Consider the following 25,356-nt stretch of genomic DNA (forward strand, 5'->3'; position numbering starts at 1 on the left):
TATTGTATGTGTTTGGTCGTGGAAATGGTATACGTGCTTTTTGCATATAGATCCATCCATGTTCATACCAGTGCAAGTCTACTGGCACATAATATGCACCTACAGTGAAACCTACTCATGGCCTGTGGAACAAAGGACATAGAATCATACATTTGTGCAATAATTCAGACAGACATGCTCACTAAATGCAGTGCTACAGCCGGCATGCATGGTATAGTATACTAATACTGATCCACTACTATCACAAAACAATGGTCCTTTCTGACTCTGAAAACGTACAACTATCTACAGACACTGTGCTTGAACCTTGAGAATGATTGAGCAAAATGAGTGGATTGCAATGCATTTTGTTCAGTGGGTGCTTAAGCGGAACAGCTACGCTTCTTTAGGCTTTATCGTAAATTCCTAAAAATAAAGGAGCATAAGGAAATGTCGCTTGTTCTACTGCGCATGTGTAGCGGCAGATGTCATACTTTGCATGAGAATCTCTGATAATGTTTCATTACCAACTTTGCTACACTATAAAGTTGATTAGTCCTGACGCCATTTGATCACTTGAAATGCTTATACTTGCACGAGCTCAGGCAAAAACAGTTGTTTTGCAGTTTACAACGAAGGTGTGGCAGAAAAATATACAGAGGACAAATAAATTTCTTTGTGAATCTTGGTATAATTATTTCGATACTGGTGCTATGTATTGACAAAATTATTTTAATTGTTTCACTGTATTTATTACTTCTTTAAATGATTATCACTTTGTTATTTGTGCAATATTAGAGTGGCATGAAATCAAGCGCTTGAGAACAGCTCATCTGGTTGGAAGATGACACAAGAAAGTCACTGACCACAAAGTCAAAATTTTACTGTGGTCGTCGCCTTTCTTGTGCTTTTGTAGTGACATGTAAAATAGGGATTCAACGTTTCAGGATTGCAGACATAGTAAGTAGACTTAACTAAAGCACCTGCGAAGCCGTTAAGAGCTTGGACATTTGATGTCTGCACCTCAGCTACAGCAGTGCTTACCAAGGTGGCTACTAGCCGTAAGTGGAGGCAGCATTAGCAGAGATAACCAGCTGGCTTGTAGAGGTTTAGAGTACAGCTTACAACAGACGGGTACTAGCTGTGGCCTTGGCTAGCCTTAGCTAGGTCAAGCTGGAAAGTAGACGTCTACTAGCTAGGTGCGTGGTTCCTGGAAACAAACAAAACACAAGACAAAAGAAGAATCTACGACTAAATAACAATTAAATTTGCACAGCACCCGTCTAACTGTCGATATTGGGAGAGGATAGCACCGCGGCTCTCTACGCTGTCGTATGCTTCTACGGAGCGCTTCTTGAGGTACTTGTTGCTCGGTGATGCATGTTTAAGAGGATGACTAAGGGGTCGCTGTCGCACTCTCTGTCTGTAAGGAGAAAACCTATCCTCTTGATCTGAGGTGCTCTTTCGTGCGTCGTACATGCCGTCCATTCTCTGCGCGACGACGCAAGAGTGTGGTGTACTTGCAGGGCCTATGACGATTGCTGGTGCCCATGTCCTCTGTGTGGTATCGTAAACGGTCACCGTAGAGCCACTGCAGATATGTGGTAGATTTCGCGTAATTCTGTTGCAGAATACGCGTTGTTTACGTCGTATTTCGTCCAGTCGTTTTCCGGCAATTTCGGCCGGCTCGGTTTGTGGCTTCAGGTGACAATGTAGTACTGGCAGTTTAGTCCTTCTCTGACGGCTCATGAGTCTTTGTGCGGGTGATTTTAGGCGGTAATCCCTTTGTATATTCCTCCATTCTCGCAAGGCACTGTAGAACTCCAGCGTCGCAAATCGTGACTTCTTGAGCAGTTCTTTTGCTTTTGTATGGTCTCTTCAGTTACGCCGTTGCCACGAGGGTAACGCGGACTGGAAGTAACGTGGACGATGCGCAGCTGCAGAAAATACGCTTTAATAACCACGGATCGCGTGCCAATACGCTTCCTCACCTACCATTATCCAGACATATTCGCTTACCAGGGCATTCTTTCGAAAAACTCAGGGCCACTATACTTGAATCAGGCTTTCATTCCCATCACGATCGCGAAGTCCGGGAGCCTTAACTAATCTATAAGTTCAACACCGTGTCATCTGATATTAACGAAAGCGAAAGCACACTAACCAGCGTGCCCACTAAGCATCCTTGACATTAGCCGTGACTCCTTATGTATGCCATGAGACGGAGCTTTCTTTCAAGAACCCTCTATTATTCTTTCCCTCTTTTTTCGCTGTTATATAAATTTTGTTTCACATAATCTCCATAGTCTGCACACGACACTGTATTCCACTGTACGCATGCCAATAAAAGCCTTGATCATTCATCCTGCTCGCTATGACGACTACTGAGCTGTGCGCTTCACCTGCACCCTGAATGTACTGTAGCGCGGTGCCTTATTATATTCATGTTTCTTTCTATTCTAATATTTTTTATTTTTTGTTGATTCCAAGTGGTTTACATTGTAATATTAGAGAGTTTTAGAATAGGGGCCCCAAACGTTTTGGGGCCCCAAAGAAATAGCGTCGACGCCACTGCGCATGCGCAAGACGCAAACTCCGTTTGGGTTTTGCGTTGGGAACGCTATTTCACCGATTTAGCGGGAGCCCAAATAGCGGCCCCAAAAGCTTTGCGTCGGCAAACATGGCGGCACCCATCGAAGCGACGGCTCTAACCGAGCACAAAACTGGGTTCGATTCGCGGTAACGCGTGAAGTTCGCAAGCTAGGAGAAGTGAGTGCGGTTATCGCTTTCTCTCAACTAGCGTGTGTTATTAAGATTGACTCATTAGACGCCGCTGATCTTGAATTCGATTGTGGATTTTATGGCTCGTAGGCCTAACACGGCTAAGCTTGGCTGGTGAAGGCTAGTAAAATTGGTTTGCTCAAAACTAAGCGCAACTAATTGTTTGCTGCTTACAGAGAATAACCTCTCAATTGTACTTAAACGCGAATACACGCAAGTAAAAATTATCATTCCTATCATAAAATGGTATATTTTATTTAATTATTTCTAATAGTTTTTCTTTGACGCCGTAGTGGCGCTGTCAGCGCAAGACGCTATCCGCAAACGTCAAACCCTATTCTAAAACTCTTCACTCCTACGTACCCCAACGCTAACACCCACAAAGCTCTTTGGGGCCCCAAACTATTGGGGCCCCTATTCTAAAACTCCCTATTGAGTAAACGAACGATTCACTTCTGCACTTTGCGCCACGTGTGTGTGGTATTACTATCGCCAGTGGTATCGCTATATTTATGTTGTTTTTCTCGTTATTATTGCGCACAACTTCATCTCGTGTATCGCGGGTTTATAAGAAAGCCCAAAAGCATGTACATGTTACTTTAACAAAGGCTGGTCCACCAGCCAAAACGTCAGTGAAATGTACTGTGCTAATTCAACGTTCGCCGTAGCCTCTTTCTTCAGTATATATATATATATATATATATATATATATATATATATATATATTGACGAACAGAACTGATACCGAATCGCCGTCCAAGACTGGGGGATATAGTAAAAGCAGCGGAAGAATTCTATACTGACCTGTACAGTACCCAGAGGAGTCAGGATACCTCAATTAGAAACAGTAATGAACAGGATACAGGAACTCCAATAACTAGCGACGAGGTTAGAAGGAACCTGCAAGACATGAAACGAGGAAGAGCGGCAGGCGAAGATGGAATAACAGTCGATTCAGTCAAAGATGGAGCAGACATAATGCTTGAAATACTGGAGGCTCTTTATACGAAGTGTCTATCGACTGCAAGGGTCCTAGAGAACTGTAAGAATGCAAACATTCTATTAATCCACAAAAAGGGAGACGTTAAAGAATTCAAAAATTATAGGCCCATTAGCTTACTCCAAGTATTACATAAAATATTTACCAAAATTATCTCCAATAGAATAAGGGCAACAATGGACTTTAGTCAACCAAGGGAACAGGCTGCCTTCAGGAAGGGATACTCTACAATGGATCGCATCCATGTCATTAATCAGGTTATCGAGAAATCCGCAGAGTACAATAAGCCTCTCTATATGGCTTTCATAGATTGCGAAAAGGCATTTGACTCAGTAGAGATACCAGCAGTCATAGAGGCATTACGTAAGCAAGGAGTGCAGAACGGTTACGTAAATACCTTAGAAAATGTCTACACAGGTTCTGCAGCTACCTTAATTCTACACAAGAAAATCAGGAAGATACATATAAAGAAAGGGGTCAGGCGGGGACATACAATCTCTCCAATGCTATTGACTGCGTGCTTAGAAGTATTCAAGCTATTAAACTAGGGAGGCTTAGGAGTAAAGATCGACGGCGAATATCTCAGCAACCTCTGGTTCGCCGATAACATTGTTCTATGCAGCAACAACGGAGACGAGTTACAACAAACGATTGAGGACCTTAAAAGAGAAGGTGTAAGAGTGGGGTTGGAGATTAATATGCAGAAGACAAAGATAATGATAAATAGCCGTGCAAAGGAACAAGAGTTCAGGATCGCTGGTCGGCCTCTAGAGTCTGTGAAGGAGTACGTTTACCTAGGTCAATAATTCACAGGGAACACTGATCATGAGATGGAAATTCACAGAAGAATGAAAATGGGTTGGATCGCATACGGCAGACATTGCCAGCTCCTGACTGTAAGCTCACCATTACCATTGATAAGGAAGGTGAACAATCAGTGCATTTTACCGGTGCTGCCACATGGGGCAGAGACTTGGAGACTGACAAAGAAGCTTGGGAACAAGTTAAGGACCGCGCAAAGAGCGATGGAACCAAGAATGCTAGGCATAACTTCAAGAGACAGAAAGAGAGCGGTTTGGAATAGAGAGCAAACGGGTATAGACGATATTCTAATTTGCATTAATAGAAAAACATGGAGCTTGGCAGGTCATGTAATGCGCCGAGTATGATAACCGTTGGATCGTTAGGGTTACAGAATGGATACCAAAAGAAAGGACACGCAGTCGAGGACGGCAGAAGACTAGGTGGAGCGATGAAATTAGGAAATTCACGGGCCCTAGTTGGAATTGGTTGGCGCAGGACAGGGGTAATTGGAGATCGCAGGGAGAGGCCTTCGTCCTGCAGTGGACATATAAAATAGGCTGCTGCTGATGGTGATGATGATACACTAACCATAACATTAAAATCATAAAGAGAATTCATACAAAGCCTGTTCGTTTCATTTATTCTAAGTTTAAGCGCACCGATTCAGTGCTGACATATGGGGCAGAGACTTGGAGACTCACAAAGCTCGAGAACAAATCAAGGACTGCACAAAGAGCGATGGAAGGGAGATTGCTAGGAATATAGTTAAGAGACAAAAAGACAGTCGTTTGGATCAGAGAGCAAATGGGTATAGACGATATTCTAATTGACATCAAGAAAAAAATGGAGCTGGGCAGGCCATGTAACGCACAGGCTAAATAACCGTTGGACCATTATGGTTACAGAATGGGTACCAAGAGAAGGGAAACGCAATCGTAGATGACAGAAGAATAGGTGGAGCGATGAAGTTAGGAAATTCGCGGGCGCTAGTTGGAATCGGTTGGCGCAGGACAGGGCTAATTGGAGATCACAGGGAGAGGCATTCGTCCTGCAGTGGACATAAAACTGGCTGATGATGATGATGACGATGACGACGACGATGAAGAAAGAGAGTAGGACGTACGTTGGAATTAGCACTGTATATTTCACTGACGTTTCGGCTGGTGGACCAGCCTTTGTCAAAGCCTACAGGGACGAATGCCCGTAGTGTGGGGCCTCACCAACCCGAGCCACATTACGTTGGAGTTCACACTACACAACATAGAACACCCCGACACGAACACCACGAGGGAGCAATGGGAGGCACTGCTGTCCAGCTCGGCCCTCGACGGCCAGCTCAAGCTGATACAGAGAGCTGAGAAGGTGGCAAGAGCCAGCGAAGCCCTGGACTAGGGGCCCCGACCATTAGCGGTTTTTCTGATTATTCTTTTCATAAAGTTTATCTATCTATCTGTGGGCGCGTCGCAGGGTGTACCATGGCGTGGCACTGCTCGGTACGCGCATCTACGTGGTGGGCGGCTGCACGACGGGTGACACCTACTTGCGCACCGTAGACGGCTTCGACACTGTGACTGGCGATTGGGAGCACTGCGACTCAATGCATGTGGCGCGCGCCTTCCTCTCCGTCGCTGTGCTTGACGGCCACCTGTACGCCATCGGTGGACACACCGGTACGAAGCCAGTGGAATGACATCAGATAAAAAAAACATACGTATTACAAAGTTATTTTCAGGAAGACCATTTCATTGTCGCTTAGTGAAAGAGAATGCGCGCTTGTGCACTTGTCAATATGACAAGCTTCAATTCTTTGTCTTGATGTTCTTTCTCGAGAACTTAGCAAGTTGGCTACCTGGGCTTGTCGACGATTCATAATGGCAGTAAATAGCACGAGAAAACACGCTACTTGCGCCAGACGGGCAGATGCCTCAATGGGAACTTGCGGGAGCACGCTGATGATGTACGAAATGGAAACGAAGACTTCCTTGCTCTGCAGGCTGGCACGTGTGTGTGTGTACTGCACAATTTCAGCGATCCAGAGTGATTCGTGATTGTCAGGATCAGCAAACGCGTGTAATGAGCGAGGCAGCCCAGATGGCTACAGAGAACGATGCATCTGCGTGAGCAAACCATAGGTTGCGTTATCCAGTAAAGAACTCAGATGCTTGGAATGTTGAAGCATGCGCAGCGGGCGTCTGTGATTGTCCAAACTTTCACTCTTTCGTGTTTTGGTTTTCGTTGGTTCTTTTTCTTTCTCGCAGCTAATTGGCTTCGTGTAACTAGTTCCGCGTATGTGTATACTTCCAACTATCATACACCAAGATTTAAAATGTGCACATGCCACGTAGCTGGACGGAACCAACGTAATGTTGTTTCTCGTCGCTTGGACATACTCAGAGTATGTTCACAACTAGTCTGTATTATATAATGAACTTTTCAGTTATTATAATAAGATGAAAAGCGTCAACGAGAAATTTGTAGAGCAACATGAAAAACTTCCCATACAGCTTTCTGTTACTCAATACGTGCTACATAAAAGTGTTTTTCCGAGCGTGAAAAAAAAACCCGCGAATATATGAAAAATTGTCGCGCGACTTGCCGCTCCAGGCTCTTGACATTGTTGCGGCACGACAATATTAATCCAGAGCAGTGAACAGGCAATTACTGGCAATCCCCTTGTTCACGTGAATACGTTCATTATACAGGGATTTGGTGTATCCAGGGACAAAATGAAGCAACGAGGCAATCGAGCAAGCTCACTTAAGTAAAAAGCACCGACGAAATGGATAATACGCTTTGCGAGCGCACTAAAGTGCACCTCAGCACCCCCAAGAAGAGCGCTTCCGATGCGCGAGGTTCTATCAACCTCATGCGGTCCACTTCCCTCAATGTCGGCACAGTGCTGACCCAGCGCATCCACAGCAGATAGTGCGTCCTGTAATGTATAAGGCGTCGGGCGAGGCGGCTCCTCGTCGCAGCAGAAGGTGCTTGTCGTCTCGATAGCGTTTCTCTTGGACACGCTTCTAGCGGGGAATTGTCGCAGGTGACACTTTAAGGCGCTGGCTGCGGAAACCCTGAGTTCCATATATGTCCAAAGTCGAGTTCGTTATGAGGGCGCTGTTTTACATGGGTATCAGTCAGTGAGCAGTGTGCGCTCGATATGGAGCGATATATGATTCGCTTTGTCCGTGTTCTTTGTGTGTGAGTTCGACTGTAGTGTGCCAGTTTTAGGAATGAGATCCCCTTACTTGTTATGATGTCACGCTCATCTCGCTTATGTCACGCTCATCTCGGCACAGGCTACGTGCGCACAGCCAGCGTGGAACGCTACATACCGCATCGAAACCACTGGACGATGGTTGCACCACTGAGGAGAAGGCGAAGTGCTGCGGCGGCTTGTGCTTTCAGGGGCAAGTACCTCGCGGTTACTGATTTCTAACTTCTTGTCAACTGAAATTGAAGTCCCGCACAGCAAACGCTAGCATGTCGCTTACGTTCAGTGAACTTCTGCTTGTTCTAATAGAGGGATGTGATGGACTTCCATTACCTCTATAGCGTATCTTTAGTTCGGAAAAGTAAAGACAGTGAGCTCTCATTAACACGAACTTGGTTAAGCCGAATTCTCTCATATGACGAACAACATAGGAACGTTTGGTTTTTTATAGACTCAATGCAAAAGAATCCGCTTAAGACGAACGGTATCAGAAGTACTCCGGTTAAGACGAACATTCGGAGTGACCACCACCGCTACCGGTCCTGGAGGCTGCAGGGCCTGTGGTGCACGTAACCCATCGACAGAGGCGAAAACAAGAGAAGGAAACAAAAGAAAGTTGCGGTGACGTTTCACTTCGTAAACGTGGGTGACGCACAAGGGTATGGGTGCTACAGCGCACACGAAGCTATCGGACTTCTGTGCGCATCGCAGATCGCATTCACGACAGGGCTCGCGCGGCTGCGGCATATGCAGCATCAGCCGCAGTAGTACGGCCCCTTGTAAACATTCGCTTACTAATTCAACAAACATGGTGTCAGTGCGCACAGGCAAACATGAGCACATGACACTCTATGACTGCGGATCGCTGTCAAAACAATGGCGAGAGAACTCGCGGCAGCAGCAGCGAGCGAACTGACCTTCGTGCTGTCTATCACTTCAGCGCAAACTGAGTGCCGAGAACACAGCGCAAGCAAAGCTGTGAGCCATCACCCCACCTAAACTGTGGCCCCAAAGCAGATCACTTTCAAGATAAACCAGGAGACACACGGATACGGTGCGATTCGGCGTCCGATCCGACGTGCGGCGCTGAATGCTCGAGCATGCCATGCGGCATACGACGATTTGGGCCACACGGTGCGTGCATCCGAACGATCGAGCGGCGCGTAAGTTCCGCCCAGATCCAGCCTCCAGCTGGTACGCTTCGATGACTTGATATCTACATCGAGAAACGCAATATAAACAACTCTGCACAAGACTGCTTCGCTTTACGCGAACACTGTGAATAAAAACTTGGAGGACGCCTAAGCTTCGCCTTCAAGAGTGGAACGCGATAGCGTTATCGCACCCCGTTCGCACCGCACACTCATTCCCTCGGCATGCTCTTGAGTCACACAAAGACGAAACGTGCGCCTGAGCAAGCGGAACGAACCAGAGAACTCGGTGTCTCGGAGAGAGAAACGATCTACGCGAGCCAAACGTCGTGATCGGCACGGACAGCCGGGCCGCGACGCGCCATGAAGGCGGACGCGATCATGGGGCTGACGCCTCGATGGGATCGTCCTCTATCTCGCTTGGGAGCACCACGTAGGCGCACGACTCCTCGCCAGCATCACGCCACACATCGCAGGGGACGCTTTCCCACTAGACGCGCTACGGTGCCGCGACCACGTCATAGGCGTCCCACATCGGACGCTGCACCTAGGTATCGCGCTGTGAAAGGAAAGAGGGGCCGCGTCGCCTAAACACGAGGGTTCCAGTGACGCACGCTGGAAGTTGGAAAAGCAGAGAGCGAGAAAACTTATTAAACGCAAGGGTGTTGGGGCATCCTCGCACCGGTCCCCGCACGGCCCGAATGCGCTCAAACGAGACGAATGGCAGAAGCGGGCGAGTGGCGCGCCGCCTGTCGAGGCAGTGCCGTACATTGCGAGGACGGGGTCTTCTGTGTTTGCCGCAAGATGGCTCTGCGTGTGCGCCAAGCGCAAAATGTAGCGGAAACGTGCTTCTCTACGCGTTTAACTGCGACTTCTGTAATTTACATGCTCATAATTACCGATATACACCGCAGTATAACTTTCTGCGGCAAGTTTCTAAGGCAACACCGCATTCACTAGAGGCGCTTTTGTACCGCTTTGAAACATCGAACTCATGGCTGAGTGGTAGCGTCTCCGTCTTACACTCCGTAGACCCTGGTTCTATTCCGACCTAGCCCATCTTGCAAGGTGTTTTTGTTTATGAATTCCCTTTCGCCATTTTCCGCTCACCGCCGACGACACCGGCTTTTCTGCGACACGAGCTCCTTAGCGCCGTCGCGTTGAAATTACGCCCCAGAACACGTCACGACGGCGAGTTCTCCGCTGACGGCTCCACTAACAGCCAGCGAGAGGGCCGGTAGGCCTAGGTAGGCGGACGCTGTGGCCGACGGCGCTTGCGATCCAGCCCGAGCTCGTCGAAGAGCGCTTATTTTTGCCAGAATGATTAACACTTTCCTCTTAGATCGCCTATAATGAAATACATTTGGTTTACTCGACGTAGTCGTTGCGAAGGGCAAACGTGCAAGCGAAGCGAGCAGCCGCGCTCAGATGGTCGGTGTGTGCTGTCTGCCACCGAAATGCCCTCGTATCGGAGCTCTCTTTCTCGCCACTAGCTTAATATTAGTGCACTAGGCGATGCTTTGCAGTACAGGCACATGTTCGAGATAATTTTACTGAACTGGTAATTATCTCATGTCGGAAACAAACTGCAGCATTCAAAGAAAAAGAAAACACGGCGAGAAACCGCCCGCCGGCGTCGGCTCTGTGGAGAAACGTCGTCACATGCTAGCCGCGCCCTCATTGGCTGCGGCCAAACGACGGTGCGGTTGTTGGACGCGTCGGACGATGAAAATCTGCCCGGTTTGTCGCCCCAATCCGGCTCTTCGGCACGGCAAAACACCTCGATTCCGGCGCGTCGGACGCCAGATCGGACCGTGTGTCTCCCGCTTAAAGCCCACGCGTCCGCGCGCGGCCGAAGTACGACGGCCCCTCTCTCCCTTCCCCCGCGCGAAGGAAGACGGCACGATTCCTCCCCTCCTTCCCCCCTTGCGCACGCGAGATTCAGCCGCCATCGTTGGCTCACCGCAGGTGCAGCGGTGGCGTAGAGGTAGAGTATCCGCATCGCGTGCAAGGGACCGTGGTTTGAATCCGGGTGCCGCGCAATTTTCCACCGGTTAAAAAAAAATTCGCGTGTTGATAAAATAGCACAAACAGGCCTGGAGTGCGGCCTGATATCGGTGGCCAGAACCGGTAACGCACTCCCTCCACCAGAGGATTGGCTACCCTGGAGCAGTACTTGGCCACAACCTCCCATATGAATACAACAATCAAACCCCGGCCCTCAGTCCCCAGCAGCTGTGAAGAAACTGACCACGGCGGCGGTCAGACCTGTGATGCGGCAGAGGGTGCTAAGAATACCTGTGTCCGAACAGGCCGCCATTGGAATCTGAACCTGGCAACGTTTAACGCTAGAACGTTATCTAGTGAGGCGAGTCAAGCAGTGCTAATCGAGGAATTAGAAGGCAGTCATGGGATATAGTAGGGCTCAGTGAAGCTATGAGGAGAAAAAATCACATACAGTGCTAAAAAGCCGACAGCTCCTGTGCTACCGGGGCTTAGGAGTCGAATTCCTGATTAATAAGTATACAGCTGGTAACATTCAGGAATTCTACGACATTAACTAGAGGGTGGCAGGTCTGGTCGTGAAACTTAATAACAGGTAAAAATTGAAGGTCGTAAAGGTCTACGCCACTACATTCACTCACGATGCCCAGGAAGTCGAAAGCTTCTATGAAGGCGTGAAATCGGCGATGGGTAAATTCAAAACAAAATACGCTGTACTGATGGCCGACATCAATGCCAGCGCAGTCAAGAAGCAGGCTGGAGACAAGTCAGTTGAGGAGTATGGCATAGGCTCTAGGAATAACAGGGGAGAGTTATTAGTAGAGTTTGCAGAACAGAATAATATGCAAATAATGAATACCTTCTTCCGCAAGCTGGATAGTCGAAAGTGGACGTGGAGGAGCCCGAACGGCGAGACTACAAATGAAATAGGCTTTATACTCTGAGCTAACCCTGGCATGATATAAGATGTGGACGTGCTCGGCAAGGTGCGCTGCAGAGACCATAGGATGGTAAGACCTCAAATTAGCCTAGACTTCAGGAGGGTACTGAAGAAACTGGTACATAAGAAGCCGATCAGTGAGTTAGCGGTAAGAGGGAAAATGGAGGAATTCCGCATCAAGCTACAGAACAGGTCATTATCATCACCATCAGCCTGGCTACGCCCACCGCAGGGCAAAGGCCTCTCCCATACTCCTCCAACTACTCCGGTCATGTACTAATTGTGGTCATGTCGTCACTGCAAACTTCTTAGTCTCATCTGCCCCTAACCTTCAGCCGCCCCCTGCTACGCTTCCCCTCCCTTGGAATCCAGTCCGTAACCCTTAAGAGGAAACTTTAGCTCGGGCCCAACTCCGACGCGGCCTATTCAAATACATGTAAAACGCAAAAACGTTTTTATGAGATAACCCCTGGACCGATTTTGATGAAATTTGTCGCATTTGAAAGAGAAAGTTAAATTCTAGTGACTGTTGGAAGCGGAATTTAGATTTAGGGCTTGAAATTTCTTAAAACGATTTTCAAATATTTGACCGTTAGAAAAAAATAGAATCGCGAAGTTTACAAATTCATAGCTTTACATCAAGAACTGATATCGCGGTTCTGTAAACGACATTCATTAGATCATTCAAAGCGGACAAATTCAATATGTCGTTTTACATCCTACGTGAATTTGTTACGTTGGTTACAACGGTTTCGCAAAAGCTGTATTTCCCTATGATTAAATTTTTTTATATTCATGTGTAACATATCAATTTTGTCCGCTTTAGATGTACTATTAGATGCAATTCACAGAATTGTATCATCATTTTTAGTGGTTAAGTTACAGAGTTGTAAACATTATAGTTTCGTTTTGTGAAAATTTCCGATTTTCGCCAATTTTCAATAAAAAATTGACAATCTAACTCAAAAATTCGAAACCAACCGTCACTAGATTTTAAGTTTGTCTTTTAAATGCAACAAACCTCGTCAAATTTGGTGCAGTGGTTGCCGAGAAAAACGAATTCTCCTTTTACATGTATTTAGATAGGAGCACTCGAGCTAAAGCTTCCTCTTAATGACCATCGGTTATCATCTCTACTCATTACATGCCCTGCCCCCCCCACCATTTCTTTTTCTTGATTTCAACTAAGATGTCATTAACTTGCGTTTGTTCCCTGACCCCAATCTGCTCTTTTCTTATACCTTAACAGAACAGGTATTCGACCTTAACTCAGGAAGAGGACCTTAATGTTGAAGCAATGAACGACAATCTTATGGGTACCATTAAGGAGCGTGCAATAGAATTCGGTGGTAACTCCTTTAGACAGGATACCAGTAAGCTATGGCAGGAGACGAAAGATCTGATCAAGAAACGCCAATGTATGAAAGCCTCTAACCCTACAGCTAGAACAGAACGGGCAGAACTTTCCAAGTTAATTAACAAGCGTAAGACGACTGACATAAGGAGAATATGGATAGAATTGAACATGTTTTCAGGAACGGAGGAAGCCTGAAAGATGTGAAGAAACTAGTAATAGGCAAGAATCAGATGTATACATTAAGAGACAAAGCCGGCAATATTATTACTAATATGGATGAGATAGCTAAAGTGGCTGAGGAGTTCTATAGAGATTTATACAGTACCAGTGGCACCCACGACGATAATGGAAGAGATAATAGTGTAGTGGAATTTGAAATCCCAGAAGTAACGCCGGAAGAAGTAAAGCCTTGGGAGCTATGCAAAGGGGGAAGACAGCTGAGGAGGATCAGGTAACAGCAGATTTGTTGAAGGATGGTGGGCAGATTGTTCTAGAAAAACTGGCCACCCTTTATACGCAATGTCTCATGACCTCGAGCGTGCCGGAATCTTGCAAGAACGCTAACATAATCCTAATCCATAAAAAAAGGGACGCCAAAGACTTCAAAAATTATAGACCGATCAGCTTACTGTCCTTTGCCTACAAAGTATTCACTAAGGTAATCGTAAATAGAATAAGGAACACCTTAGACTTCTGTCAACCAAAGGACCAGCCAGGATTCCGTAAAGGCTACTCAACAATAGACAATATTCACACTATCAACCAGGTGATAGAGAAATGTGCGGAATATAACCGACCCTTATATATAGCTTTCATTGATTACGAGAAAGCGTTTGATCGAGTCGAAACCTCAGCAGTCAGGGAGGCATTACGGAATCAGGGTGTAGAAGAACCATATGTAAAAATACTGAAAGATATCTATAGCGGCTCCACATCCACCGTAGTCCTCCATAAAGGAACTAACAAAATCATAATAAAGAAAGGCGTCAAGCAGGGAGATACGACCTCTCCAATGCTATTCACAGCGTGTTTACAGGAGGTATTCAAAGAGCTGGATTGGGAAGGATTGGGGATAAGAGTTAATGGAGAATACCTTAGTAACTTGCGATTCGCTGATAATATTGCCTTGCTTAGTAACTCAGGGGACCAATTGCAATGCATACTCACTGACCTAGAGAGGCAAAGCAGAAGGGTGGGTCTAAATAGTAGTCTGCAGAAAACTAAAGTAATGTTTAACAGTCTCGGAAGAAAACAGCAGTTTACGTTAGGTAGCGAGGCCCTGGAAGTGGTAAGGCAATACATGTACTTAGGGCAGGTAGTGACAGCGGATCCGGATAATGAGACTGAAATAATCAGAAGAATAAGAACGGGCGGGGGTGCGTTTGGCAGGCATTCTCAGATCATGAACAGCTGGTTTCCATTATCCCTCATGAGAAAAGTGTATAACCAGCTGTGTCTTACTAGTACTCACGTACGGGCAGAAACCTGGAGGCTTAGGAAAGCGGTTCTACCTAAATTGAGGACGACGCAACGAGCTATGGAAAGAGGAATGATGGGTGTAACGTTAAGGGATAAGAAAAGAGCAAATTGGTCTGAGGGAACAAACTCGAGTTAATGACAGGTTAGTTGAAATCAAGAAAAAGGAATGGGGGGGGGGGCAGGGCATGTAATGAGGAGGGAAGATGGTTATTAAGGGTTACAGACTGGATTCCAAGAGAAGGGAAGCGTAGCAGGGAGCGGCAGAAAATTAGGTGGGTGGATGAGATTAAGAAGTTTGCAGGGACAAAATGGCCACAATTAGTACAGGACCAGGGTAGTTGGAGAAGTATGGGAGAGGCCTTTGCCCTGCAGTGGGCGTAACCAGGCTGACGATGATGATGGCTCACCGTCGCACGCTTTCTCTCACACACATAGCTTTCGGCGCGCAAGGACAATGGTATCACGCGACCAACCCGGTACCTTCCGTATCGCAAACATAATCTCTATCAATTGCTAGAGGAGGCCAACCCAGCGCACCTCTGCCGACCTTCCTTCTCCACGACGCTTTGCCTCATTTCTGATTCCCCACCTCACTCAACGTCACCAAGACTTTCCTGTAGGTGGCATTGCTTTGCCGCGCGCTCCTTCGTACTTTGGCTAGCTCGGAGCCTGCACCGATGACCGGTGACGCAGCAGATGCCTGCTTGAACTCCCTAGTAAACTTTTTCCAGAAGCACGAAGGCACAGAAGGATCTTTAAGGTCAGCAGGTGAGATGACGTCGTTAGTGGCAGCTCACCACTTTGCGCAGAAGCGACACCACTTTGCACAAAATCGACAAACATCCACCACGGACTGGATGAAACCTGTCAAGAGTATCCCCCACTGGAGTACAGTTTTCTATAAAGTTCAGCTAAGAAATGCTTTTATGTCATTTTACCCCCGTGGTAAGTCTACTTCATTGACCGTTTTGAAATAAGATATTTTGATATACCTGGTCATGCTCCCAATTATTCGTCCTAAAGGTAGTCTACGATCCAAAAGGGAAATGTAAGTGCATCAAATAATCGTCTCTCTATCATATTGCGTCGCCTGTTGCATATGGCATAGCAGCAATGAAATTAACTTAAGTCGACGTCATTGTCAGATGCATAATGCATAGTGGTTGAGATTGACGCAAGACTTATCTCCTTACTTTGTGCTTGCGTTTCTGCAAAATACACGCAAGAAATTGAAGCAGTTACAGGACTGTTGTCTGCTTATTTAATGCAATTTGCTTCAAAAGAGGCGTTCAACATTGCGACTGGATACACATACGCTGTTGTGTTAATTGGAAGACAGAAGGGAGCATAGGCCGTGATTGAGAAAAACAGCTTGATTTTCTCAGCCGCCTAATAAATTTAGGCTGAGGGCCATCTATGTCTTCCAACGATGACATTAGCTTATGATACTGCCTTCGTACTTGGAGTGGTTATCTTAAAAAAAATCGGGAATGCTGTTTCGCTGCTTACCCGTTTTGAGAGAGCCTGTGTATTCTCGTGTACCGACATGTAATAATAAAATAAATACATATGAAGTGTTTAATGTCGCCAAGAATGGTGAAGAAATTAGGCTATTTTTCTTTGCGGCAAATTTCCTCGATATGTGCACTTACAGTGGCTATTATGAATTTGTGAGTTACGGGGTCCCTCGTTTCTTCTTTCTGCTGTTTCTTGTGTTGAATGTATTTTTCAGTGTTAACGAACGCGCATGGACACGTGAGTTGGAGCTAAAGTAACCACCAAGAACGAAATTGTTGATATAAGCCCAAGTGAGAAGACACCGTCCCTTATAACGAAATCCTATGTTTCCTGGGCACAAGTCCTTCCTGAAAATCTTTCATTTACTGCTTCGGACACTTCGTAGGAGAATAACGAAATTTTTGGCTGCTTGCGCAGGTTACACCGGTGCAATCTTGATAAGATCGCGTCTGTACTAATTAAAGCGACTTCAATGACTCCTATGCGCTAGTATGTGCTTGATTTTGGCCTGTATCAAGGTGACCGCGCATGCGCTCGTGCAGGAAAGCTTTACGTTAGTGGCGGAAACTCTGGCGGGGACGTGCTCTCCAGCGTGGAGGAGTACACCGCTGAACTTGACTCGTGGGTCCTCGTGATGTCCATGCCTAGTCCACGATCGAACCATCGTATGGTGGTGCATGACGACAGCATCTACGTCATCGGAGGGTACAACGGGCGCCGCCGCCTCGATTTAGGTGCGTCCAGTGTCACAATGCCTGATTTCACTGAGCTATCACGGCCGCAGCGTGATATGAAGCATCCAAGCCAATTTGGAAATGGCCCTCTCGATTCGATTCCAGAAAAGTGGCATGAACCACATATATTATAATCAGAGAGATCTGATGTTGGAATATGCATGGTGCTTCACGTATATAAAACCGAGCACGAAGGTTTTTCGGAGCTGGGAATTCACGATAAGTTCCTCGACACTTCACCACTCAGCCCGATATTTAGCTAAACAATGCGGTGGTCGTATTGGAGTGAATATCTCGATTCGAGGTAGCATGTATTGGCTGCTAAGAAGTTTTGTTACTTCTTTGAAAGTATGCCCTGGAAGTTATTCAGATGGTCATGCCTGTATAGACCTTTTCATCGGGCGAGGAGGATAGGGCGCGCGGAAAGCCCTTCCTCCTCTTTGGCTTGGGCGATCCGGCGCGGCGCTGCCTCAAAGTATTGCTGCCGCCTGCTGCGGAACGATTTCGAGATGTTTTAAATCGTACTTTGTGAAATTTACGCCATGTTCGTTCATATAAGATCGTCAGGGAAGTCTTTCGGTGTATCGGTAACTACAGTAGGCGGAAATATGTCTTGGGGGCGCAAGAATGTGACGTGCTTTATCAGCCGCGGTGTACGCACATTATCAGTCGCGGTGTGTGTACCTGCTGTGAACTATTTTGCTTATATCGCTTTTAATTCAACAAAGAAAACAGGTCTCTTTGTATTACCAGCATTAAATGATAAATTGGCTCACTGTCTGATCGCTTGGCGTAGGGAGTAAAACAAAACATTAGAGCGCATTGTTGCGTTTCGCCTGCGACACGTGGTTTTGCCGGCGCGACGGCGGCGGGGCGGCGGACATTTTGGCCCGATCGTCGTCACCGCAACACTCATCGCCAGGTGTTTCCAGGCGCGTCTGCGGCGATGCGACCGCCTAGGGATTTCGTTCCAGTCATTGTGCCCGAAACAGGCGATGCCAAAGCAGGGATCTCATTCCAGTTATTGGGCCCGAAACAGGCGATGCCAAAGCAGGGATCTCGTTCCAGTCATTGTGCCCGAAACAGGCGATGCCAAAGCAGGGACCATCTTCTCGTTACAGTCATTGTGTCCGACCGGCAGCGCCACGACAGTGTGCTGCGCAGCGCCACGACCAGGTGCTACGAGATCGTGCGCAGCGCCACGACATGGTGCTACGGCATCGCTACGACAGTGTGCGTCACCATTAGCCCATTGTACATTCACGTGCTCGTCTTTTGAGGGGTTCCTTCTTGCCCTCAACTGCGAGAGTATAAAAACAGCTGCCCCCGGACGCCAGGGAGGGCTCCGATTTCTTCAGTTGAGTGAAGTGCTCTCCCGTCTCTCTACTTCGGTCAAACCTGACCACCAACTCTTTGCGATGTTAAAATAAACAAGTTGTTTCGTTGTTACCTGTCGACTCATGCTTTGCCGGGACCTTCGGATGCTTGCAGTTGTACCCCAGGCCGCCAGGCCAACGCTACCCTTGGGGCTTGCGACCCAGGTACAACCACGGGCGTCAGCGCCGAGTTCCCAACAGATCGTACCAGCGGTCCGATCAAAACATCTGGTTGCCAGCGGTGAGATCACCTCCGACTTCAAACAACTGTCTGCCTGCGGTGAGATCGCGACAACGGAGGCCAGCAGCGAAGAGATGCAGTTGACTGTATGCTGAGCAGCTCAACGACGATCCGGGAGCAGTGCAACGAGCCCTGTGTGACGACTGGTTGCCTGCAGCGGAACGACTGCGTGGAATTCCTGCCTGCGAGGTTTGGTGAGTGCGGGACTTTCTTCTTCTGAGCTTTGCCAGGCTTTTTGTTAGTGTTAGAAACAGAGCTGGTAATTGTGGTTGTCGTTGCTGCCGGGTTAGTTGCGGCAAGACAATAGTAAGCAGTAGAGAAAGCAGCATTCAGAGCAGCCATGGATTTGAAGTCGTTGCGCAAACCGAAATTGTTGGAGCTTGCAAGAGAGTTGGGTCTGGATGTCTCAGACAAACTAAGAAAACCTGAACTGCTAAAGGCTATTCTTGAGTTAGAGGCTGAGGATGACGAGCTGTCGGAATGCCTTGAGACTATTGAGGAGAGGTCAAAAAGACAGGAGCGCGAACTTAAAGAGCAAAAAGAGAAACATGAGCGCGAACTTAAAGAGCAAAAAGAGAAATATGAGCGCGAACTTAAAGAGCAAAAAGAGAAACAGGAGCGCGAACTTAAAGAGCAGAAAGAAAAAGAAGAGCGCGAACACGCTTTGGAAATGAAGCGTCTTGAGGTAGAGATGGAACGCGCTCGTAATGGAAGTCAGGCACACGGTGCAGGAGAACGCGTATTGTTCAAAATGACTGACCTGATGCGGCCGTTTAAGCTTGGAGAGGACATTGGTTTGTTCCTGGTTAACTTTGAGCGAACGTGCGAGAAGCAGGGGTTCTCTCGGGAAACGTGGCCACAGCGCTTGCTCACTTTGTTACCCGGCGAGGCGGCCGACGTAGTCGCTCGCTTGGATAGAGAGGAGGCAGAGGATTTCGACAAAGTAAAATCGAGTCTGCTAAAAAAGTACCGGCTGTCTGCGGAGGCGTTCCGTCGGAAGTTTCGGGAGAGTGAGAAAGGCAAGAGTGAGTCATATACAGAGTTTGCCTACAAGCTTATGTCGAACATGCAGGAGTGGCTCAAAGAAGAGAAAGCGTTTGGTGACCACGATAAAGTTCTGCAGTGCTTCGGGCTAGAACAGTTTTATAGTCGGTTACCGGAGAACGTGCGATACTGGGTCTTGGATAGGCCAGACGTGAGTACGGTGGCTAGAGCCGCTGAGCTAGCCGAGGAGTTTGTGACGCGTCGAGCTCGCGGAGCTAAGGACGGTCAAAAGGGTGAATTTGGCTCCAAGTCTGAGAGGCCAAGGTTCACGCCCATGAGATTTAAGGGGGACACGCGTAGTGAGGATGCGAGTGAAAGCAATCCGACCAAACGTAAAGAGACGGCAGCCGAAGCCGAACGCAGAAAGCGGTTCGAGATGAGGCGAGCGGGCGTTTGTTATACGTGCCAGAAGCCGGGTCACTTTTCGGCGCAGTGTCCGGAAACAACACCAAAAGTTGTGTTTTTTTCAATAGGCAGCACGGACGAGAACATGAAGCTTCTCGAGCCTTACATGCGAGACCTCCTCGTGAACGGGAAAGAGTGCCGAGTGCTTCGCGATTCCGCAGCTACGATGGATGTAGTTCACCCATCTTACGTAGAACCCCATATGTTCACGGGCGAGTGCGCGTGGATCAAGCAAGCCGTGGAAGCTCATAGCGTGTGTCTGCCAGTAGCCAAGGTGCTTATTGAAGGACCTTTCGGAGCGCTTGAGACAGAGGCGGCAGTGTCATCTATGCTGCCACCCCAGTACCCGTACCTATTTTCAAACAGGTCCGATCACCTCCTGCGCGAGAAGGGGCTTTTGTTTGGTGAAGCTAGTGTTCAGGCCTTAACCAGATCGAAGGTTCGGGAGCTCGCTGCAAAGGCGGTAGTTGCGGGGCCGACGTTATCAACCAACGAAAAAGGGTCAGAGGCGCAGCAAGCTGATATTCAGAGCACGCCCGAACAGAATAAAATTGAGTCTGTAGCGTTGAAGGCGCCAGATACTGGAGAGCAAAATCCCGATTCGGGAAAGTTAGAAGAGCTATCTACTGATTTGCTCATCGCGCCTACGTCAGACGGACTTGATAGGTTGCTAAAAGTCAGCCGGTCGGCTTTGATAGCCGAGCAAAAGAAGGATGGCAGCCTAGAAAACATTCGCTGCAATGTCAACGAAGGTATCGCCAGGAAAACTGCGCGTTTTGTGGAAAGAGGTGGAGTCCTGTACCGGAAGTATCTAGACCGCCGAGGAGTGGAGTTCGATCAGCTGGTCGTGCCTCAATGCTATCGTCAGGATCTGTTGCGCTTGTCACATGGGGGTTCGTGGTCCGGACACCTAGGAGTTAAGAAAACTAAGGACCGTCTCTTGCAAGAGTACTATTGGCCAGGGTGTTTTCGGGACGCAGACCATTTCGTGAGGACATGTGACACTTGTCAGCGGGTGGGCAAACCAGGGGACAAATCAAGGGCGCCGTTGAAATTGGTACCTATCATAACGGAGCCTTTTAGACGGCTCGTTATTGATACTGTGGGACCTCTGCCGGTAACAGCCACGGGGTACAGACACATTTTGACTGTGATCTGCCCAGCGACAAAGTTCCCTGAAGCAGTGCCGCTTAAAGAACTCAGCTCAGTTGAGATAGTTAATGCACTACTGTCCATATTTGCGCGAGTTGGTTTCCCTGCGGAAATCCAATCAGATCAGGGCACAGTGTTTACTAGCGCTTTGACGACAACTTTTCTCGAAAGGTGTGGGGTAAAGCTGTTACACAGCTCAGTGTACCACCCACAGTCGAATTCCGTTGAGAAGCTCCACTCCGTCATGAAGCGCGTGTTGAGAGCGTTGTGTTTTGAACATCGAACTGACTGGGAGCTGTGTCTGCCTGGGGTGATGTTTGCTTTAAGGACCGCGCCGCATGCGGCTACGGGGTTTTCGCCAGCTGAACTGGTGTACGGTCGCTCGCTTCGATCTCCGCTTCGCATGCTTCGAGAATCATGGGAAGGTAGGGGCGACGACCCAGTCGTGGTGGAGTACGTGCTTAAGCTCCTCGAACGCTTAAGAAGGGCACAGGAGTTGTCAGGTGAAGCAATGACAAAGGCCCAGCAGAGGGCCAAGGTTTATTATGATCGGACAGCCAGGGCCCGTCGTTTTGAGGTTGGCGATGAGGTCATGATATTGCGCACATCGCTAAACAACAAACTAGACGTGCAGTGGGAGGGCCCAGCGCGAATTGTTCAGAAACTGTCGGACGTTAACTACGTGGTAAGTCTGCCAGGAAAGCGGAAAGCACAGCAAGTTTACCACTGTAATCTGCTCAAACCTTATAGACAAAGGGAAGCAGTGGTGTGCATGATGGTAAACGTTCCTGAAGAGCTTCCGGTCGAGCTTCCGGGACTAGGCTCAGTGACGAACAGGGAAGACACCGGTCAAGTCATTAGTGACCTTATCAGTAAAGCACCGCTGTCGCCTGAGCAGAAAACCGAACTACACCAGCTATTACAAGAGTTTCAAGGTCTGTTCTCTGAGAGGCCTGGTAGGACTTCTGTACTTACTCATGATATAGAACTTACCTCCACAGAGCCAGTACGATCCAAGGCGTATCGGGTGTCACCCCGCCAGAGCGATATTATGGAGGCTGAGGTAAAGAAAATGCTACAGCTCGGTGTTATTGAGGCAGGTGAGAGTGATTATACCTCCCCTTTGATTTTAGTTGAGGTACCGGGCAAGGAACCTCGTCCTTGCGTCGACTACCGCAGGCTTAATTCCATCACTAAGGATCAAATTTATCCGATCCCTAACATCGAGGAGCGCCTTGAGAAAGTTAGTAGCGCTCAGTTTATTTCCACCCTAGATCTTGTCAGGGGTTATTGGCAGGTTCCACTTACAGAAGAGGCTAGTAGGTATGCGGCGTTCATTTCACCAATGGGAACATTCCGTCCTAAAGTGTTGAGTTTTGGTTTGAAGAACGCGCCATACTGTTTTTCAAGTCTCATGGATAAAGTGTTGCGGGGACAGCAAGAATTCGCTTTACCGTATCTAGACGACGTAGCGATATTCTCCGCATCCTGGTCTGAGCATATGACACACTTGCGGGCAGTGCTAACCCGCCTGCGCGAAGCAGGCTTGACAGTAAAGGCTCCTAAGTGCCAGTTAGCACAGGCCGAGGTTGTCTACCTCGGTCACGTGATGGGTCAGGGTCGTCGCCGCCCCTCTGAAATAAAAGTGGCCGCTGTGCGAGACTTTCCGCAACCGCGCACAAAGACCGATATTCGGTCGTTCTTAGGTGTCGCCGGCTACTATCAGAGGTACATCCCTAGGTACTCTGATATCGCGGCTCCCCTGACGGATGCTCTAAGAAAGACAGAGCCTCAAACAGTCGTCTGGGACGAGACAAAGGAAAGAGCTTTTAGCGCCCTAAAGAGTGCCCTAACAAGCCAGCCTGTGCTACGATCACCAGACTATACAAAAGGGTTCATTGTTCAGTGCGATGCTAGTGAGCGAGGCATGGGCGTTGTACTGTGCCAACGGGAAAATGGAGAAGTAGAACACCCCGTCCTGTATGCTAGTCGTAAGCTGACCAGTCGTGAGCAGGCGTATAGCGCCACCGAGAAAGAGTGTGCATGTCTCGTGTGGGCCGTTCAGAAATTGTCATGCTATCTAGCCGGCTCGAGGTTTATCATTGAGACAGATCACTGCCCTCTCCAATGGCTGCAGACCATCTCTCCCAAAAATGGCCGCCTCCTGCGCTGGAGCCTCGCTTTACAACAATATTCCTTTGAGGTGCGTTACAAAAAGGGGAGTCTCAACGGTAACGCCGATGGCTTAAGTCGAAGCCCCTAACGTAGGAATCAGCCTCAAAATTGTTTGTTACTGATGTTTTTCTTCCTGAGGCAGGATTTTTTTTAACATATTGCTTTTGTTTAGTGTTTCAAAGTGATGATATGCTTTCTAGTGCAATTTTTCAATTTGTGGACGCGTTCTGAGTGATGCTAGACTACTGTAAGGAACTAGGCAGTGGTATAAAAAGGGGAAAGAGCCTGGCAGGGCTTAGTGAGGGTTGTGCCGTGCTTGCTGACTGAGCGGTTGAGTTTTCAGCGTAGTTCTAACGCTTGCCGGGAACGAGAACAAAAATGTGAACTCTCCCGAAGTCACTTTGCAGTGTCCCGTGCGAACCTGAACGAGAGAACGAGGCCTTCTCTGTGCGCTGCGCTCAAGAAACGTCAAGGGACGCCCGACTTCGGTTATGAGCATCATCGAGCGACATCCCTCCGGACAGCGGATGCAGTCCCCTGTCCATCGGGATCTCCTTTCCCCGGCGGGGCGGTCTGTTGCGTTTCGCCTGCGACACGTGGTTTTGCCGGCGCGACGGCGGCGGGGCGGCGGACATTTTGGCCCGATCGTCGTCACCGCAACACTCATCGCCAGGTGTTTCCAGGCGCGTCTGCGGCGATGCGACCGCCTAGGGATTTCGTTCCAGTCATTGTGCCCGAAACAGGCGATGCCAAAGCAGGGATCTCATTCCAGTTATTGGGCCCGAAACAGGCGATGCCAAAGCAGGGATCTCGTTCCAGTCATTGTGCCCGAAACAGGCGATGCCAAAGCAGGGACCATCTTCTCGTTACAGTCATTGTGTCCGACCGGCAGCGCCACGACAGTGTGCTGCGCAGCGCCACGACAGTGTGCTGCGCAGCGCCACGACAGTGTGCTGCGCAGCGCCACGACCAGGTGCTACGAGATCGTGCGCAGCGCCACGACATGGTGCTACGGCATCGCTACGACAGTGTGCGTCACCATTAGCCCATTGTACATTCACGTGCTCGTCTTTTGAGGGGTTCCTTCTTGCCCTCAACTGCGAGAGTATAAAAACAGCTGCCCCCGGACGCCAGGGAGGGCTCCGATTTCTTCAGTTGAGTGAAGTGCTCTCCCGTCTCTCTACTTCGGTCAAACCTGACCACCAACTCTTTGCGATGTTAAAATAAACAAGTTGTTTCGTTGTTACCTGTCGACTCATGCTTTGCCGGGACCTTCGGATGCTTGCAGTTGTACCCCAGGCCGCCAGGCCAACGCTACCCTTGGGGCTTGCGACCCAGGTACAACCACGGGCGTCAGCGCCGAGTTCCCAACAGATCGTACCAGCGGTCCGATCAAAACAGCATGCTCGTGACCGGCCAACCTACGGCAACCACGAAACATCTAAGCGGTAGGCGCTATCAAATGTTTGTGATGCACCGGCATCGTTCTCGCGCATTTCAAGTCTAGTAGGCTTGAAATTACTATATGCCTACGCTAGCATTCCTGCATGAGGCCGATGGCGCTGCTCAGCACAGCGATCACTGCGGTTGGTGAACCAGCACGATACAAATGTAAGCTGTGCGCTTCGGCATTCGCTTCGGCATTGCCTTTTTGGCCTGCATAAAGCCATAATATATGAGAGGGATCGCATAAAAAGAATGCGATGGCTATTTTTGAAGACAAAATTTCCGTAATACGTGTGAGTGCGTCGTAGAGAACGGAACGAAGACAACCGAAAAAAAAATTCGGTTATGATCCTCTTTCTCGAAAAAGCAAGAGAAAACGGGTTAACGCCGCAATACGACCTCGCATAGTGACGCCGCACAACGTCTGTAGATTCATAACCGCTGATGCCGTGTGCTCGGACCATGTGGTGTATAGAAAAAAAAGATATCTGTAATCCAGCACCTACCACTGCTTAGGACGTTCACGCAGTTCGTAAACAGTCCCTTTGCTGGACAAGCT

General features: G+C 48.3%; 1 protein-coding gene across 1 annotated transcript in view; it reads left to right on the forward strand.

Moving 5' to 3' along the window:
* Positions 1-5,651: 5,651 nt before the first annotated feature.
* Positions 5,652-25,356, forward strand: part of LOC142578484 (kelch-like protein 40) — a 32,981-nt gene continuing 13,276 nt past the window's right edge. The window contains exons 1-3 of the mRNA XM_075687866.1: positions 5,652-5,683; positions 6,032-6,234; positions 16,767-16,958. Coding sequence (XP_075543981.1) covers positions 5,652-5,683; positions 6,032-6,234; positions 16,767-16,958 — 427 coding nt within the window. The remainder of the gene's footprint in view (positions 5,684-6,031; positions 6,235-16,766; positions 16,959-25,356) is intronic.

Source organism: Dermacentor variabilis, chromosome 4 (genome assembly GCF_050947875.1).
Source record: "Dermacentor variabilis isolate Ectoservices chromosome 4, ASM5094787v1, whole genome shotgun sequence".
Lineage (NCBI taxonomy): Eukaryota > Metazoa > Arthropoda > Arachnida > Ixodida > Ixodidae > Dermacentor > Dermacentor variabilis.